The following is an 18,211-nucleotide window of genomic DNA, read 5'->3' on the forward strand; positions in this document are numbered from 1 at the left end:
GGTATCACTGACAAAAAAAAAAAAAAACAGCAGATTAGTATTATTGTGCCAACAATGTGAAAAAGCTTTCATGGGGTAAAAATCACTCTCCACTTAATAAATAAGAACAGCATCTGAAGCCCAACAATGAAGTGCTTTGTTCCAATCTTAGGCTTTCTTGACATTTATTCTATAAGGTGGCCCTATCGCTCGCCGCACACAGCAGCTTACCGAGCGATCGACGTGTACCGTCCCGAACGATGTCACGACACCCCAGCATCGAGCCGCAATACCAGACAGCAACGACGCCCGGCTCCTTGAGCCCAAAAGATAGAAGAAGCTATTTACAGAAAATCGGACCTCGTGGCGTGGCGCTCGCCAAATGGAGACACCACTCTGGCTGCCCAACATGGAGCTCTTGGAGCATCGGATGACAGTTTTCCCGGTTCGATACAAGCTTTTGTTAGAGCCGGGGTAGAGTAGGCCTAAGGAGACTTCTCTGCTAGCGTTGGCCGTGTGCTTTGTTGAGAGCGAGGAGATTGGTTATTGTGACGTGTTTGAGCTTGTCGGCAAGTTGAGGTTTTTTTTTCTGCTCGCAAGTGGTTTTTTCGTTGTTGGTGTTGGTTTGAGAACGTTGTTCAGTTGGCACGAGAACAATGCTATCTGCATCCTGGGGGTAGCAAATCTTAGAGCATGTGGATTGTAGGCCAGGCCCGAAGCGAGTGAGTGCAGAAGCCTCGTGGGTGGTCTAATTTTCTGTAAATAGCTTCTTCTATCTTTTGGGCTCAGGGAGCCGGGCATCGTTGCTGCCTGGTACTCCGGCTCGACGCCGAGACGGTGGACGCCGATCGCTCGGTAAGCTGCTGTGCGCGGCGAGCGATAGGACCACCTTACAGAGTGGATGTCTCCTTGCGGCTGCCTCGTTTGCACCTAGGCTGGGTGCTGAGTGAATGCCGGTTGTTGTCAAGCGACTCATTAGGCCTAAAACTCTGCGCAGCCGCCTGTCACACGTGGCACAACTAGGTGGATCGTGGCATTGAGATGTTGCATTTTGCTTCCCTCACAGGGATCACTGTCGGCGCTTTTGCTCTACCAACCATAATGATGACAGTGGTGATCACCGCTCGTAAACAGTGATCACCGCTCGTAAACACAACGCCACCTATTGCTCAATAGTTGTCACCCTCGAAATACGGCTTCTTCGCGGGACACGTGCACCACGCGGAAAAAACAACTTTACAGGGGGTGTCAGCACCTCTACAAGTTTTACTGTATCTTAAGATTTGCTTTAACGTCAATCAGCGACCACTTGTTAAAAAAGAGGTGTGCGCCAAGATCTGAGAACAACCCCAATCCTGTAAACCAGTAACCTCACCTAGTGGCTGCAGCCTAAAGAAAGCCAGCACCCAATGTTTCTTGAGCCAGTCTAACTCCTTTGTAGAATGCAGGGCCACCAGCTGACTGAGCAGGCCCTCAGCAAGGCACCACTCCACTGCAGATTGAAGATCAAGCATAGATTATAAAGTCACAACAGGTAAGGACTGGTAATGTTTGTCACACTTTTTTATCAGTGCCGGGACTACAATTTTATAGGGCTACCTCCTGTTATGTTTTTTTTTAGCTTCTCTTGTCATTCTTCAAGAATAAATCCAGGGGAACATCACTGCGACCATTGACAAAGCATCGGAAAAATAGTATCGAAGAAAGGATGATGACAATATCGCAGCCTAGCCCTGGCCCACCTGAAGTCCACAGCAAGGCGAAAACATGCAAGGAATATGCACTGAGCCTTGATCCACATGAGGGCAACACTATCACCATGCCATTTTTATGGTCTGAAGGAAGAAAATACGTCATGCGTGCCTCATGCCCTTGAGCACTTCTTCTTTTTTTTTTTCTTCAAACCCATGGTTTTTCAGTGCAATCGCACGTGCACGTGTGGACACATCGTGGTGTCTTGCGGCAGTCTCAGTAACTACCGAGTGCGCCATGCTCAAATCAACCAATGGTGTGATCCGTGGGCCTAGGATGTAGTAATCTTTAGAACAAAGCATCATTTGTTTAGAGAAAAGAAAGCAATTTTTAGCTGACTTTTTTTTGAGAACTAAGTGCAAATTACAGGCCACATGCTGTGCTATATTATTTAGCTCACAGGTTCTCAGAAGCCTCGACTACTGATTGGCTGCATTTTATGCTCATGCTCAAAAAGTGTTGAGGGGCCAATTTCATTCCTGCCAGCACAATGCTAAATAAATTAAAAACAGTTTTCAAATAAGGTGCTATTCACGGCATCCATGAGAGCAAAGCTTTGAAAAAAGTGCGACTAAAGCTCTCCTTTCTACATGAGACGGCTCACCACTAGACAGTGCAGACGATTTCACCAAATACTCAAATGGTGCATATTGTGTTGTGACCAACAGTACTTCCATGTTGAATGCGACTTTTTTATCACAAGTTTCCACAAAAGCATCTTGAATATTGCTTTGCAATTGTGATCTGAGGTGGTATACAGTTTTTCAGTATTCAACATTCAGCAGCAAAGGAGCTTAGTACCAAGACATTGGCCCTCGAGGCAAGGCGTGTGATGGCCTGATGGTGGACCCGGATGGTCCCCTGGTCCAGACGCGCGCAGACCTTCCCTCAGCCAGTGAAGCACCACACGTTGCCGCTCCTGGGCACTCAGCTGACCACTCCCTTCGAAGCAGTCCTTCTCGGCACAAGTGAACTCCCGGTTGCCACCTCCCCATTCAGGGCGCAAGCGCTTGCGCAGCCGCAACTCTTCGGCTCCACAAACAAGCCTCCAAATGTCCATGAAAAAAAAAAAGCCATTTGCAAAAGTAAGACATTTTATCAAATCACAACAGTAACACAGAAACTTTAAAAATTTATTTATTCCTTCTTTTTAATAGGCCCAATACCCACAATGGAATCCAGATTACTTAGATCCCTAAGGGGCCACTCACTGGGCCCTATACCGAGTTTTAGTTAGACAGTACAAGTTGTTGGGTGTGGAAGAGGAACGTTTTGCCACAAAAATTTTTTCGAATTGATTCATTACGAGCGGAGAAAACAGGCTTTTTGAAGCAGCACCGCGAAACGAGGGAGAGAGTAGGCGAGCTTGAAAACTATGCCGCTCCTCCGCGTAGCGTTCGCAGGCCAAATCTCTTCCCCACCCTCTCCGGCATCCGACCAAGAGGGGACGTACCCATGACGTGCCCGAACAAGCCCAGCCCCCGTGCACGCGAGAGGCGTTGCTTTGTTGACCAGAGTTATTTTGTGGTCTTCTGCCTGTTTCTGCGGGATCGTTTGGATACGCTGGCTTAGACGCGGTAGAGTAGATGAGCACTATGAGTGTGCGAACGCGTAGGAGCGTTCCACGGCAGTCGTCTGCTCAGTGAGCTGACCACGGGGACCCGAACGCATGCAAAACGCTGGCATATTAGCTCCACATCTCATAGCATTTCATGGGGAAAATGTAAAAAAAATGCGCACAATTTTTTATTGCATCTCATTATTTATTTCAAGTTTTATTCATCTCTTAAAGCAACAAATACATAAACTACGCATGTTGTGTTAAATAATTTTTGCCATGTCACGTGGTATACTGTTGACAACGTCAGAGCAGAGTCCACTACGTAGAGGACCAACGTCACCGCATTGCCGTGTACGTAGGGCCATTCCTACGCCCACGTCATGCCCATATTCTCTACGCGTGTGCCAGCAGAGGGGAGGGGGAGCAGCTTTCATCTTGAAATTTCACCCATTTAAGCGGCGCGTAGCGTTGCAAATTTTGGCAGGCGTGATCATGGACGCCTTGTCTAGGCATTGCACTTGTCAGCTCAAAATTGTCAAACCTGGTGAGTGGCCCTTAAAGATAGCTGGTGGCAAGGGGAGGTGGGTTGGTATCATTTCACAGTGCGACACAGGTTGTATTTTGAGACATATTTCTGCTACAACAAAACGACCGGCTTGCTTGTATTATTATTCTCGAAAATCTGTGCTATCAAGACTAGTATGTCATGCTATATTAGTCTCGCAAGGAAAGCAAGTGAGATAGATGATTACAGTTGTGCGGAGGAAAGACGAACTTTGTCTATGTCGCTCTCGTCTGGCATTTTTTGCATTTTGAAGCACTGCCTTTACCATCCATTATGTCCCAACTCGCCCATAACAATATTTCAAGAACACTGAAGCATGCTTTTTTTCTCTTAGAAGTGTAGATTGTTTCAAATTATTTTTTTGTCACACAGGACAAGCCACCAATTTCACAAGCCACTGTATTGTTAGTAGAAATTATGAGTACATGTCAACCTTTCAGTGCAGAATAATGTGAACTCATGGCATCGAATGCTATTCATGTTCTAATCTTTCAGAGTAATTCTAGACATCCTCTGACATGCACACAATGTTTAATACACGTGTGCATTCTCCTTTTTCCTTCCAAATGCAGTCCCACTGTCTGGCTAACGAACCTGGCCACTCCTACTACATAGCAGAGAAACTTCTACATAACATATGAAGCTTGCATTATTTGCAAGGCAAGCTGACTAAGCATAAAAATACAATGCAAATGCTTTAAGAATCTAAAAGTTCCTTTAACAATGAAAATATTACAACATGCCTTCTGCGTGTGTATCCTGAAAACTGCCTGGAGCTCTTGCTTCATTGTTCAGCATTGCAACTGTCGTTGTAAGCATACCTTGTAAGCAACTGTCAATATGTTTACGGTTTCATTAGCATAACATTTGGGGCAGTGCACATTCCCCTTCCCCCTCACAGAGCTCTGCCATGTCGTTCATTTCAGCCAAGTCTGTTATTTATGAACATAAACTGGCCAGAAATGATAGTTCTGATCTGAACCACTGGCTCACAACGTAACCTTAGCCAACATGGGTCTTACCATAATGCTCACAAATGCGAACTTTCACAACGGAGGAACAGCATAGTTTCAGAAATATAAGGATCAGTTCTGTAGCTAACATATCTTCAGGCACCCTGAATTTGAGGATTCTTATGACTTTCAACTTTCCACAGGAGATGAGCACTTATACCACAAAATTGAGGTTTTATTTTCTAGAATCATGCTTTCACAAAAGTTAACTTATATTCAAAAATTTCTCATTTATTTATTGAACAGTGCAATAATAGCAACTGGAAGACAAAGGAGCCAAGTACATTGAAGTAAGAATTAGATTGTGGCTTTGAGGCCGTGGTAGCAAAGACATCCCAATTTTCGTGCTTTCTTTTTTTAAAGAGATATGCAATGCTTAACCACCACTGCCTAACATGAGCCCACAAAACACACAAAAGTGCATGTGTACTGCAAGAAGCACTAACATGTACGTATAGCGACATTTTAAACTATCTCACAGCGACCATCTGTTCACACTGCTGTGTATCTCCTCATAACAATCGCTGAATGCTTGATATTTATCTGCTCCTTCATATTGCCATGTTCACTTCTTTTTATGTTATGTAACCGATTCATTACATGTCTAACTACCGCCTTCTGCAAATCACACCCAAGTGTCTGGGAACCTTCCACATTTTTTTTTTTGTTTTAGAACCTTCCGATAAGACTGAGCGCCGCGTGGGACTAGTACAACCTGGACTAACCCAGGCACCAACGGTAATGCTGGAAGCTTCAAAGTAGCAGGTATAAAAGGCCGACACACTGTACTGCTGGTCATATTACTCACTGCCAATGCTCTGTTGTGCGTGTGATGGCCTGGAAGCAGATTTACAATTTGGCATATTTCTTCCTACTTGTGTACACCACATATTGCTTGCGCTTTAAATTTTTATTTTATGGGCACAAGTTCGCTCAAATAAAGAGCTTTGTCCTGAACATACGAACTGCTGCCTTCTTCAACATCACTACCATGTGACAGTATTCTAACAGGGCAAATTAACCATGCACTATCACATATAGCATTTAAACACTAATTTTTTCACTGTGGAGTTGTAATGCCTCAGAAAGTAATTATTCATATTGATCAATAATAATAATAATAATAATAATAATAATAATAATAATAATAATAATAATAATAATAATAATAATATAATAATAATAATTTAATAAATATGACAGCCTTTGGCACTATAGTACCTCATGAACCCCACCAACTAGTCTAAATTTCAGACCAGCACATTTTTGCTGCAACTCCAGCATGGGCACAAGGGCAGCCAGCTGAAATGAGTGACCCATAAGCCATTTATAATCCAGATTACTTAGATCCCTAAGGGGCCACTCACTGGGCCCTATACCGAGTTTTAGTTAGACAGTACAAGTTGTTGGGTGTGGAAGAGGAACGTTTTGCCACAAAAATTTTTTCGAATTGATTCATTACGAGCGGAGAAAACAGGCTTTTTGAAGCAGCACCGCGAAACGAGGGAGAGAGTAGGCGAGCTTGAAAACTATGCCGCTCCTCCGCGTAGCGTTCGCAGGCCAAATCTCTTCCCCACCCTCTCCGGCATCCGACCAAGAGGGGACGTACCCATGACGTGCCCGAACAAGCCCAGCCCCCGTGCACGCGAGAGGCGTTGCTTTGTTGACCAGAGTTATTTTGTGGTCTTCTGCCTGTTTCTGCGGGATCGTTTGGATACGCTGGCTTAGACGCGGTAGAGTAGATGAGCACTATGAGTGTGCGAACGCGTAGGAGCGTTCCACGGCAGTCGTCTGCTCAGTGAGCTGACCACGGGGACCCGAACGCATGCAAAACGCTGGCATATTAGCTCCACATCTCATAGCATTTCATGGGGAAAATGTAAAAAAAATGCGCACAATTTTTTATTGCATCTCATTATTTATTTCAAGTTTTATTCATCTCTTAAAGCAACAAATACATAAACTACGCATGTTGTGTTAAATAATTTTTGCCATGTCACGTGGTATACTGTTGACAACGTCAGAGCAGAGTCCACTACGTAGAGGACCAACGTCCCCGCATTGCCGTGTACGTAGGGCCATTCCTACGCCCACGTCATGCCCATATTCTCTACGCGTGTGCCAGCAGAGGGGAGGGGGAGCAGCTTTCATCTTGAAATTTCACCCATTTAAGCGGCGCGTAGCGTTGCAAATTTTGGCAGGCGTGATCATGGACGCCTTGTCTAGGCATTGCACTTGTCAGCTCAAAATTGTCAAACCTGGTGAGTGGCCCTTAAAGATAGCTGGTGGCAAGGGGAGGTGGGTTGGTATCATTTCACAGTGCGACACAGGTTATATTTTGAGACATATTTCTGCTACAACAAAACGACCGGCTTGCTTGTATTATTATTCTCGAAAATCTGTGCTATCAAGACTAGTATGTCATGCTATATTAGTCTCGCAAGGAAAGCAAGTGAGATAGATGATTACAGTTGTGCGGAGGAAAGACGAACTTTGTCTATGTCGCTCTCGTCTGGCATTTTTTGCATTTTGAAGCACTGCCTTTACCATCCATTATGTCCCAACTCGCCCATAACAATATTTCAAGAACACTGAAGCATGCTTTTTTTCTCTTAGAAGTGTAGATTGTTTCAAATTATTTTTTTGTCACACAGGACAAGCCACCAATTTCACAAGCCACTGTATTGTTAGTAGAAATTATGAGTACATGTCAACCTTTCAGTGCAGAATAATGTGAACTCATGGCATCGAATGCTATTCATGTTCTAATCTTTCAGAGTAATTCTAGACATCCTCTGACATGCACACAATGTTTAATACACGTGTGCATTCTCCTTTTTCCTTCCAAATGCAGTCCCACTGTCTGGCTAACTAACCTGGCCACTCCTACTACATAGCAGAGAAACTTCTACATAACATATGAAGCTTGCATTATTTGCAAGGCAAGCTGACTAAGCATAAAAATACAATGCAAATGCTTTAAGAATCTAAAAGTTCCTTTAACAATGAAAATATTACAACATGCCTTCTGCGTGTGTATCCTGAAAATTGCCTGGAGCTCTTGCTTCATTGTTCAGCATTGCAACTGTCGTTGTAAGCATACCTTGTAAGCAACTGTCAATATGTTTACGGTTTCATTAGCATAACATTTGGGGCAGTGCACATTCCCCTTCCCCCTCACAGAGCTCTGCCATGTCGTTCATTTCAGCCAAGTCTGTTATTTATGAACATAAACTGGCCAGAAATGATAGTTCTGATCTGAACCACTGGCTCACAACGTAACCTTAGCCAACATGGGTCTTACCATAATGCTCACAAATGCGAACTTTCACAACGGAGGAACAGCATAGTTTCAGAAATATAAGGATCAGTTCTGTAGCTAACATATCTTCAGGCACCCTGAATTTGAGGATTCTTATGACTTTCAACTTTCCACAGGAGATGAGCACTTATACCACAAAATTGAGGTTTTATTTTCTAGAATCATGCTTTCACAAAAGTTAACTTATATTCAAAAATTTCTCATTTATTTATTGAACAGTGCAATAATAGCAACTGGAAGACAAAGGAGCCAAGTACATTGAAGTAAGAATTAGATTGTGGCTTTGAGGCCGTGGTAGCAAAGACATCCCAATTTTCGTGCTTTCTTTTTTTAAAGAGATATGCAATGCTTAACCACCACTGCCTAACATGAGCCCACAAAACACACAAAAGTGCATGTGTACTGCAAGAAGCACTAACATGTACGTATAGCGACATTTTAAACTATCTCACAGCGACCATCTGTTCACACTGCTGTGTATCTCCTCATAACAATCGCTGAATGCTTGATATTTATCTGCTCCTTCATATTGCCATGTTCACTTCTTTTTATGTTATGTAACCGATTCATTACATGTCTAACTACCGCCTTCTGCAAATCACACCCAAGTGTCTGGGAACCTTCCACATTTTTTTTTTGTTTTAGAACCTTCCGATAAGACTGAGCGCCGCGTGGGACTAGTACAACCTGGACTAACCCAGGCACCAACGGTAATGCTGGAAGCTTCAAAGTAGCAGGTATAAAAGGCCGACACACTGTACTGCTGGTCATATTACTCACTGCCAATGCTCTGTTGTGCGTGTGATGGCCTGGAAGCAGATTTACAATTTGGCATATTTCTTCCTACTTGTGTACACCACATATTGCTTGCGCTTTAAATTTTTATTTTATGGGCACAAGTTCGCTCAAATAAAGAGCTTTGTCCTGAACATACGAACTGCTGCCTTCTTCAACATCACTACCATGTGACAGTATTCTAACAGGGCAAATTAACCATGCACTATCACATATAGCATTTAAACACTAATTTTTTCACTGTGGAGTTGTAATGCCTCAGAAAGTAATTATTCATATTGATCAATAATAATAATAATAATAATAATAATAATAATAATAGTAATAATAATAATAATAATAATAATTTAATAAATATGACAGCCTTTGGCACTATAGTACCTCATGAACCCCACCAACTAGCCTAAATTTCAGACCAGCACATTTTTGCTGCAACTCCAGCATGGGCACAAGGGCAGCCAGCTGAAATGAGTGACCCATAAGCCATTTATAAACAACAAATGCTGCTTTGTGTATTTGAGAATATATCTCTTGCATGTAGTTGGTGAAGTAAACCTATGAGGAAAAAAAGCCAGAGAACTAGACAGGACAACAGCTTGGCTGCAATTACATTTAAAAGTTTGTTAAAAGTAGGCCCCATGCTGAACCAACCAGCCAAGCGTGCATCACCTTTAGCAATTTGGTCCTGAGCAAAGCGAACTAACCTGGTAAGCTTGTCAAACATTTAATACACCAATATCTGCACAAGCTATCTAAGAAATAACCTCTTCATTTGTGAAGAGTACTTATTGATAGCTTACACAAATAATTTTGCCTTGTTTGCTGATGTTGCATGCTTAAAACATTTTACATTCAATCATATTTTTTTCTTTGCCAATATCTAATGATTCGAAATCATAATGCAAGACCTGTTCTACGTGTGCTGTGCAAGATATCCAGGCTTTGCAAGCACACAGATGGACGAGCAGTGTCTGTGAAAGAGATCACACCAGTTTATACACAAAATGCGTTGTGTGAGTGTCATAGTCTCCATCCAGACAAAACAAGCATGAACATTTAGAATTGTAGAAGTTCTTTATTTTCAAAAAACCCTCCAATGGAATAAAATAACATAACATCCATAACATAAATACCTATAATTGAACTATTTTCAAGAAACAAGTAAGTCTTTTCATATTTACAGTTTGGCAAGGTGCGTTGCCTAGACGAAAATTGGCTTCAGGCAGACTGTGACGTCTTGTTACGTCAGCGAACTTCAAGGCTTTAGTGGTACCACTATCAGCTCACAAGTGGCATTGACATAAGGTCATCGAGGCAGCTGTACCACTTGTGCCTCTGGTGTGCTGCCTAAGAAATGTAGCCGTAAGACATCTGGCAAGCCCTCACGAGGATGGCGTCGTTCGGTCCAAGCTGGTCATGCCAATACAGCTAACAGAAGATTGCTATAAAATCTTGGGCACTTTCTTCCCTGCTGGTCTTCAGTCTCAGACCAAGCCTCTGCTCCAGCACACCCACACCTCTTCCCATTCCAACCATTCTCAGTATTGCGCCACTACTTTTTCTGTCCCCTAGTCACCCACCGCATCATGTGTGAACCGCATCTCCTCTCGTGCACCTTTACTACATCATCTTTGTTTGTGCTACATGTTCTTTTTTTTTTTTAGTTTTCAATTCATGTCTGTTTTCGTTTCTTTTTTTCTCACGATTTCATTTTGTTGCTGCCCTCATCAGGTTCCCTTCTTAACGCCCTTGAATCAGAACAGTCAGTCATGCAGCAATTTACTTTGTCATCTGGCTGAGTATATAGTGGCAAGCTCAGCCAGCGTATAAATGACAGGCTGCATGAAGCAGCAATCTACACCCCACAAGCCCAGGTGACAACCCACCTAGGCAGCGATAGAGCTGTGGCTGCACCATTTATTTCAAATTATTAGTCATAAGGCAAGAATACAAACATACAATTTGTGATGCATTTGAAATCAAGAAACAAGAAAAAGTTAATGTGTCTGTAATCTTTCGATACACATCTCATACAGAGCTTTTGTTCATAGACAGCTGGTTTCACATTTTAATCTGTGAAATGTTTGGCTATCCTGCTTGCTCAAACTGTTCAGGGTCAGAGTGCTGAAAATGACGCATGCATTACTGGTTTGATTCGGGGCTACTTTTCCATTAAACCTTGAATTTTCAGGTTCAGCTTGTGTCCTGTCAGTTGTTTGTCATTTTTTCGTTTTTTTTTCAGTCACTAATATTATCAACATACCAGCAAAAAATGTTACCTGCAAATAGTAATTCTAATTGTACCATTATCATCTTCAATGTATCCCTAACAGTAAGGATTCAAGGAAAGTGAAATGAAGTGCAAATTAATGTGAAAGAATGTAACACATTGGTATTCCATTTCAGCATCTAGTGCATAACATGAGACAACATAAGGCTGACAAAGACAGGAGACAAGAGCCGTATAACTCTCCTACAATGGAATACGCCGGGTTACTCCAACGCGTGTCTGTATTCGATCGACCCAAACTTGCAACTTCGTTTGCCATCTGGGCACCCACGATGCGCTGAAACTTTACTGTGTCGCATGAGATTGGGTGTGGCATTTACGAATGCGTAATCTCGTTTCCTTGGAATGGCGAGCAGTTCGGCATGCAACATCTGCGCCTGCGAGGAAAGGCTTGAGCACATTCTATGCCACTGCCCAGCATACCAGTCTGAACGACGTATTATGGAAGCCAAGCTCTGTCAGCTGGGTTCACGACCGCTTACAGAAAAGAAGATCCTGGGACCTTGGCCAACGGTTTCGCATATGCGTAAAGCCACAAAAGCCCTCTTGTACTTCTTAAGGGCCACCAGACTTCACGAGCGCTTGTGAAAGAACTTTGTTAGACCGTGCTGTGTAGTCTCGAGCTGACTATTCATATTTCTCTTTCTTACTCCTCTTCTTTTCTATCTCTTCTTTCTATTATTCCCCCTTTCCCCCACCCCAAGTGTAGAGTAGCCAACCGAGCCTAGCTTGGTTAACCACCCTGCCTTTCTTCTCTATTTATCTCTCTCTCTCCCTCTATCCTTGTCATTTGCTGTGCACTAGATACTGAAATGAAAATTGAAACCCACATTACACTAATTTCAAGCCAACCCAACGAAAGCGGGCCGGGCGACTCACAGATGCTCAGCGGCTGGACTGCAGTAAAGTGCCACTTGGCCCATCTGTGGGTGCCGACAGAGCCGGACAGTGAGCTGCGGAACTTTTCTGCTCAGCCTTTCCCGAAACCATTCCACCACCGAAGCATCCGTATTAGCTGAGAAAGTCAGCACCAGATCGCCTTCTTGCTGCGGAGTCCTCTGGAAGAGACGCCAACGGCGGCCCACGAGGCGCCCCGCTGGTGAGAAAGAGTCCGTTACTGATGCTGCAAGATTGTTCTGACTTAGGCCAAGTGAATGTTATATGTGCAATATTTCTCTGGCTGCTTAGCTCCCTTTTTATGGACAATTCTTCAAGTGAGAATAAGCTGGGTGAACTACAGAGAAAAGCAGAGCAACTACAAGAACACTTTAAGCACAATCCCCCAAAGAAACTACAGGGTCATGCAGAAAACGTCTAAACAAAATGCTCAAATCCAAAAGCAGAAATGTTTAGTCAAGGACAATATTGACACACATAATTTTTGTTTTAATTAGCGATTAAATGCCCCGATATGAATGTGGTTGATATGAATTACAAGGAAACTTCAGTATTTAGTGTTCAAAACACTTTTGCACTTGCCAACTACATTAAGCCTGAGTAACCTTTAAACAGCAGTTCTGGTGTTCTCTTTTATATTGCTCATGGATGTAGTCATGTTTTATTGGTATACGAACAGCTCAGAAATAACTAAACATATTCTTTCATGAAGCATTGCACAGGTAATGTGGGGCCCAGACAACCTTTTGCAGCCTTATAACATTGACCTGACCTTGTGCTCTATGGTACGCCCTTGCAAGAATTGTTCCACTTAGTAATTTCTTGTAGGCATTTAATTTTCCTATGACTGTTGCATTTTGTAAAACTGTTCGACAATGCGCTTGACTGCATTACAGCAGGAATGAAATGTGTTAGTCGAGATCCACATTTGACTGACGATAGGAGGTGTGTGAAGAGTGCCTCATGGCAGCCAAAAATATTGAATAAGATACAAAAGATTTTATTGAAAATGGAAAGAAAGAACAAAAAAATGAAATCTGATCACATCCTTGCGCACATAACATGGTGAGTGGCTGCTACCAAAGACTACAAACTGTCATGCGGACACACAAGCTTCTTCCACGTGACCTGACTTCAAGCTCTCTCGTCATGATGTTATGAGTGTTTCCTGCACTTGAAAACATGCAATCACTATAAACGCTTCAGTGGCAGAGACTGAAGAAGTATTGTAAAGCAGTTTTGGTGAAACCTGGATAAGGCACAGCTTTGTGCTCTTTCCAGTATTCCAAAGGATTTTCCTTTGTTGAGACCAGTGACTCACTGAAGTATTTTCAAACTTCTTGGCTATAAATGGCCTGAGCTTAGAGCGCTGGTTCTTGCTTGACGCTAGCAGTTCGGTAGTTTACCGGACCGTTCCCTGGCGCCTTTAGTAGAGCCATGCCAACTCGAAATGCTGTATATATATTTCTTTAATCAAGATGCGCTCACTTCCAGAACACGCTGTCAGTGATAGTTTCAGCAAAAGTAATGACATTAGCTTGAGTTTAAGCCCCCTCACCTTTAACCACGTTGACTCAATGGCTTTTGTAGCATTTTGGTTATTTGTCCAGTCTAACTATTCAAAATTTCGAATACTAGACATTCGAAAGCCGAATGGAATGATTCAAGTACCCACTACTCGATTCGAAACTGAAACATTCACAGACCTCGGCAGGAAATATATGAGTGAGCAACTTCCACGCCTTGGTGTGATGGGCACTACCATGCGGAAACCGTGCGCACGCCTGATTATGAGGCACGCTGTGGTGGAGGGGTCCGGAAATTTCGACAATGTGATGTTCTTCAGCGTGCGCTACCATCTCACAGCACGCGGGCCTCTTTTCGTTACGCCTCCACCGAACTGCGACCGCCGCGGCCGGGATTTAACCCACGGGTAAGCAGCAGAGCACCATGACCACTGGTCCACAGCGGCGGAGACGTTGGACCTTTTACTATCGTACGTACTGTACGTATGCAAGTTTGTGCGCATACGTGTGCGAATCGCTAAATAGAATCCATTCATATGACAAGTTTTCGCTCACTAATTACGTTGGGAAGAATTGATATTGTCTGTTATTGCGCATTTAGGACTTAACACAGCAGGGCACCTGCAACAAGAAAACGCTGACTTTATAAGGCAACCGTAAAGAAGTACGCTAGGTAATCGCGGGCACCAAGGTAATTAACAAAAAAAAAGAGCGGTCGGGTTACCCAGGCATGCAAAAAACATGCTGTAGAGACAGCAAAGTTCGCGAAGATAGGAGGGTGGCGGTATTAATAGGGAGTTTACGAGGAGTGAAACAATTGGACAAACCTGACAGCAATCGGAAGGCGTCTCTTCGCTTCCGTCGGTACGACTCCATCCAACGTGCGAGCAGACGACGTCCGAATAGCCTAGCCTTAGTTCATTGAGCTCGCTCTCCATTTCGGGAGCACGCAGCACGTGCGCGCTGCGTGTTGGTAAGTACTCCGCGTAACAAACGAGCGAAATTGCCTGCCACTGCAGACAACCATCATTTGCGGTGCTTTCATGTTCCCCGGAGGGAGTGACCAGCTGTTGACCACATGAAAAACTTCACAAGGTGTGACCATGTCACATTACGAACGTTGTTCTATTGAACTTATTTACCACTGCAGAAAACGCACAGTCACGTTAGTGAACGATGTCGGAACAGAGCACAGAACAGCACAGAGTACAAACACAAATTAAGTTCACGCTGACGCGCAAGCAAGCGAAAGCCTGCAGCTGCGCAATGCGCCAAACACAACTTGCAGTCTTTTAAACGTTGCAGGTACCTTTATTTTTCTTTTTGTTTGTTTTGTTTGCAGCGTATGAAAATAAACAATCTCAGCGGATGTTCGGCACTTCCTGCTGCTTCTGTCAGTTTTTGTGCCATGCTAGGTGGCGCCTAAACTTCCTTTGTTCTATGCCAAGTTTCGTTTTTACATTTTCTTTGGTCCAAGCTCTTGAGCGGGGTGCAATGGGAACATTTTCGTATAATCCGTTTTGAGCGCTTCTACGAACTGCTGTGATCGCAGGTCAAGAACTACTACTCCTCATCGCGGAGTGACGCGAGACGGCGGCACCGCGGCTTCTCCATGACGTCACCTTGAATGGTGGGAGCACAGGGACAACAGCGGTGGGAGGGCGACGAGCTGTCATCTTTGGATACCCGTATTATTGTGGTCTGCGCTCCGAGGGCCTGGTGGCTGGCATGCGAGCATAGCCCCTACGCGCAGAGGCCCCATGCCGCGCGAAATGAACGGCCTATCGCTGAGCGAGCTGTGCTGCCTGTTCTGCTGCCCGCCCTTCCCAGCGCGGATCGCGGCCAAGCTGGCGTTCCTGCCTCCGGAGCCAACGTACTCGCTGGTGCCCGACGAGACCGGCACCAAGTACACGCTGAGCCTCAGCGAGCGCGCCGAGTGGCAGTACTCGCAGCGGGAACTCGAGGCGATCGAGGTGTTCTACACGCGCACATCGAGGGGCAACCGACTGGCTTGCATGTTCGTGCGCTGCTCGGCCGCAGCCCGCTTCACAGTGCTCTTCAGCCACGGCAATGCCATCGACCTGGGACAGATGAGCAGCTTCTACCTGGGTCTAGGTTCGCGCATAAACTGCAACATATTCAGCTACGACTATTCTGGCTACGGCGTGAGCACGGGCAAGCCGTCGGAGAAGAACCTCTACGCCGACATCGACGCAGCCTGGCAGGCACTGCGAACCCGCTACGGCATCAGCCCTGAGAACATCATCCTGTACGGCCAGAGCATCGGCACGGTGCCCACCGTAGACCTGGCTTCGCGCTACGAGGTGGGCGCCGTCATCCTTCACTCGCCTCTGATGTCGGGCATGCGCGTCGCTTTCCCCAACACCAAGCGGACGTGGTTCTTCGACGCCTTCCCCAGCATCGATAAGATCTCCAAGGTCTCGTCGCCCGTGCTTGTCATACACGGCACCGAGGATGAAGTGATCGACTTCTCGCACGGGCTCGCCATGTACGAGCGCTGTCCGCGGGCCGTTGAGCCGCTCTGGGTCGAAGGTGCTGGACACAATGACGTCGAACTGTACGGCCAGTACCTCGAGCGCCTAAAGCAGTTCGTCTCTGTAGAACTGCTCAACTGACCAGCCCCGAGGGGCCTCGAAGAGACCCCTGAACAGTAGCAGCAACTGCCACCAATGTCATGACGTACGAACCGTTTCGTGTGCACAACAAGACTCGCGTTGTTACTTACGAGCCCCCGTTGGGAACCTTCCCAGGGCTGTGTTAATGCTTGTGTACATAGTGGTTTTACAACTCGATGCCTTGTCTGTCTTTTGTGCGAGGTGTACTGCTTCCCGCGGCCTTTTGCGACACCAAAGGCAGAAAAGGGTGCTATGCCACTGGCCGTCACATAAGCCTTGTTCTGGCTGTGCTGATTGCAGTGGCTGGTCTTGTGCAAAATACTGGGGTAAGGCCAGCACACGTTTTCCACGTGATTGCAATCGGTAGCCAAGCAGAACCCTATGGTTTTGATACAGTGCACCTTTGCTGGGCTGGCTAATAACATGTCCATGACACATTTGCCTAGATCAGGTGTTAGTGCATTTGTCCCTGTTCAGGAAGTCCACTTTTTCTTGTAACAGAAAGTCTTAATTAGATCTCAACAATTGTGCAGTGAGGACATAAATGTTGATTTAAGAAGAAAATGTCAGCAATTGGCATAGTCACTCAGTTTGGCAAAAAGGATGAACCTCCGCAGTTGTTGAACCTGCAAGTACTCAGCCGCTTTATCTTTTTCTGTGTATAAATGGGCAGGAGTTTCTTAGTATTTGCACATTGTTCAGTGTTTGCACTGTATAGCGTACACCACACTTACAGCAGTGTTTGGTGTGTGGCTATGGCTGATATTTAGATGCAGCTTATTTTTAGACTATCTTCGCCCAGTTGATCGTATTTTGATATGTCCATACTGAAGCATGTTCTGGGCATGAGAAAATTACGTTCTGTTAATGGTTGTGCTTTTGTAGTAATGGTGTCCTCAAAAAAGATATAAACCAGTGATGCACAACCAAACAATCTTCTCTAAACTATCCCACCAATTTTTTTACTGCGTGGGAGCACAGGTTGAAACGTTTGCACAAGTGAGTTTTTCATGTTGAGCGGCTTTTTTCGGTGATATCCCTGTAAACCTCTGAATGCGTCTTGCAGAGCATTGTCCACTCTCTCTAGCTCCCTTTTGTATGTCTGCACAGTTTTATGAGAGGCTGCTCAAGTGTAGGCTTCATACACATGCACTGTGCGTGATTTCAGTATTGATGAACAAATAGGATTTCATTCACCACTTGTGAACACACACGAGAGAAGTGCCACTATGCTAGTGCCCTTTAAACCAGTCGTCTTTTTGTAAGCGTTCAGGCCTCACTCTTGCTTACCCTGTGCAAAGCACTAGTCCTTGTGCCCCCCGAACGGGAATAGCAATGTTCATATACATGGCCACTCTTGGTAAATGCCTTTCTTTTTCGTGTTGAGAGTCGTATTTGTAAACATTTTAAGTGTTTGAACTCATGTTGCGCACATTATGCTGTTCACTCTACTCATAGTGAATGCATGAGTATTGGGAATACCTTAGTGCACCCTGGAGTACCGAGTCTTGTCTCTGCTGGCCAGTCTTGCCAATGTAGCCAGCGTGTGAGGTCTTCACTGGGCTCATTGTGATAATGAGTGGCTCTCCAGGATGTGCCAAGTTGCTTTACCTTTTGTTGTTGTTTATATCTCGGTGGTTTACAGGTAGGAATCTACAAACCCACCAGTGTGGGAGGCACAAAATAAAGATTTGTCTTTGTATATAAAAGTGTGTTCCACATCTTTCGTCTCCTTACACCTGCTGGTGAAAACGAGGTAATTAAGACACCTGTACCATACTCAATGCCCACATGAACTGTGACTATTCCTGTCACAGACACTAGCTGATTTTCGAGTTGTGGGCAATTGTCTTGTAAATGAACAACGACCTAGAT

At 44.6% G+C, this 18,211-nt stretch overlaps 3 protein-coding genes across 4 annotated transcripts in view; 1 reads left to right on the forward strand and 2 right to left on the reverse strand.

Moving 5' to 3' along the window:
• The window catches only part of wwk (anoctamin 8 white walker), a 60,802-nt gene extending 45,588 nt beyond the window's left edge, over positions 1-15,214 (reverse strand). The window contains exons 1-4 of one of the 2 annotated variants that reach the window (XM_075892008.1): positions 14,528-15,214; positions 12,157-12,373; positions 2,533-2,777; positions 1,355-1,471 (exon numbers count right to left, since the gene is read on the reverse strand). In XM_075892008.1, the coding sequence (XP_075748123.1) occupies positions 1,355-1,471; positions 2,533-2,777; positions 12,157-12,373; positions 14,528-14,576 (628 nt within the window). In that variant the 5' untranslated portion in view covers positions 14,577-15,214. The remainder of the gene's footprint in view (positions 1-1,354; positions 1,472-2,532; positions 2,778-12,156; positions 12,374-14,527) is intronic. The other variant, XM_075892004.1, reaches the window with a different exon arrangement.
• The window catches only part of LOC142814169 (uncharacterized), a 578,033-nt gene that overhangs the window by 395,749 nt on the left and 164,073 nt on the right, over positions 1-18,211 (reverse strand). The gene's annotated exons all lie outside the window — the stretch shown is intronic.
• LOC119185503 (alpha/beta hydrolase domain-containing protein 17B) lies at positions 15,261-18,045 on the forward strand. Its single transcript, XM_037434497.2, has one exon. It carries the CDS (start codon positions 15,461-15,463, stop codon positions 16,334-16,336), a length of 876 nt encoding a protein of 291 aa, XP_037290394.1. The 5' UTR covers positions 15,261-15,460; the 3' UTR covers positions 16,337-18,045.

Source organism: Rhipicephalus microplus, chromosome 1 (assembly GCF_043290135.1).
Source record: "Rhipicephalus microplus isolate Deutch F79 chromosome 1, USDA_Rmic, whole genome shotgun sequence".
Lineage (NCBI taxonomy): Eukaryota > Metazoa > Arthropoda > Arachnida > Ixodida > Ixodidae > Rhipicephalus > Rhipicephalus microplus.

What these genes read in the sequence shown, in the direction of transcription:
- LOC119185503 (XM_037434497.2), top strand. Translation starts at nt 15,461, where the DNA reads ATGCCGCGCGAAATGAACGGCCTATCGCTGAGCGAGCTGTGCTGCCTG.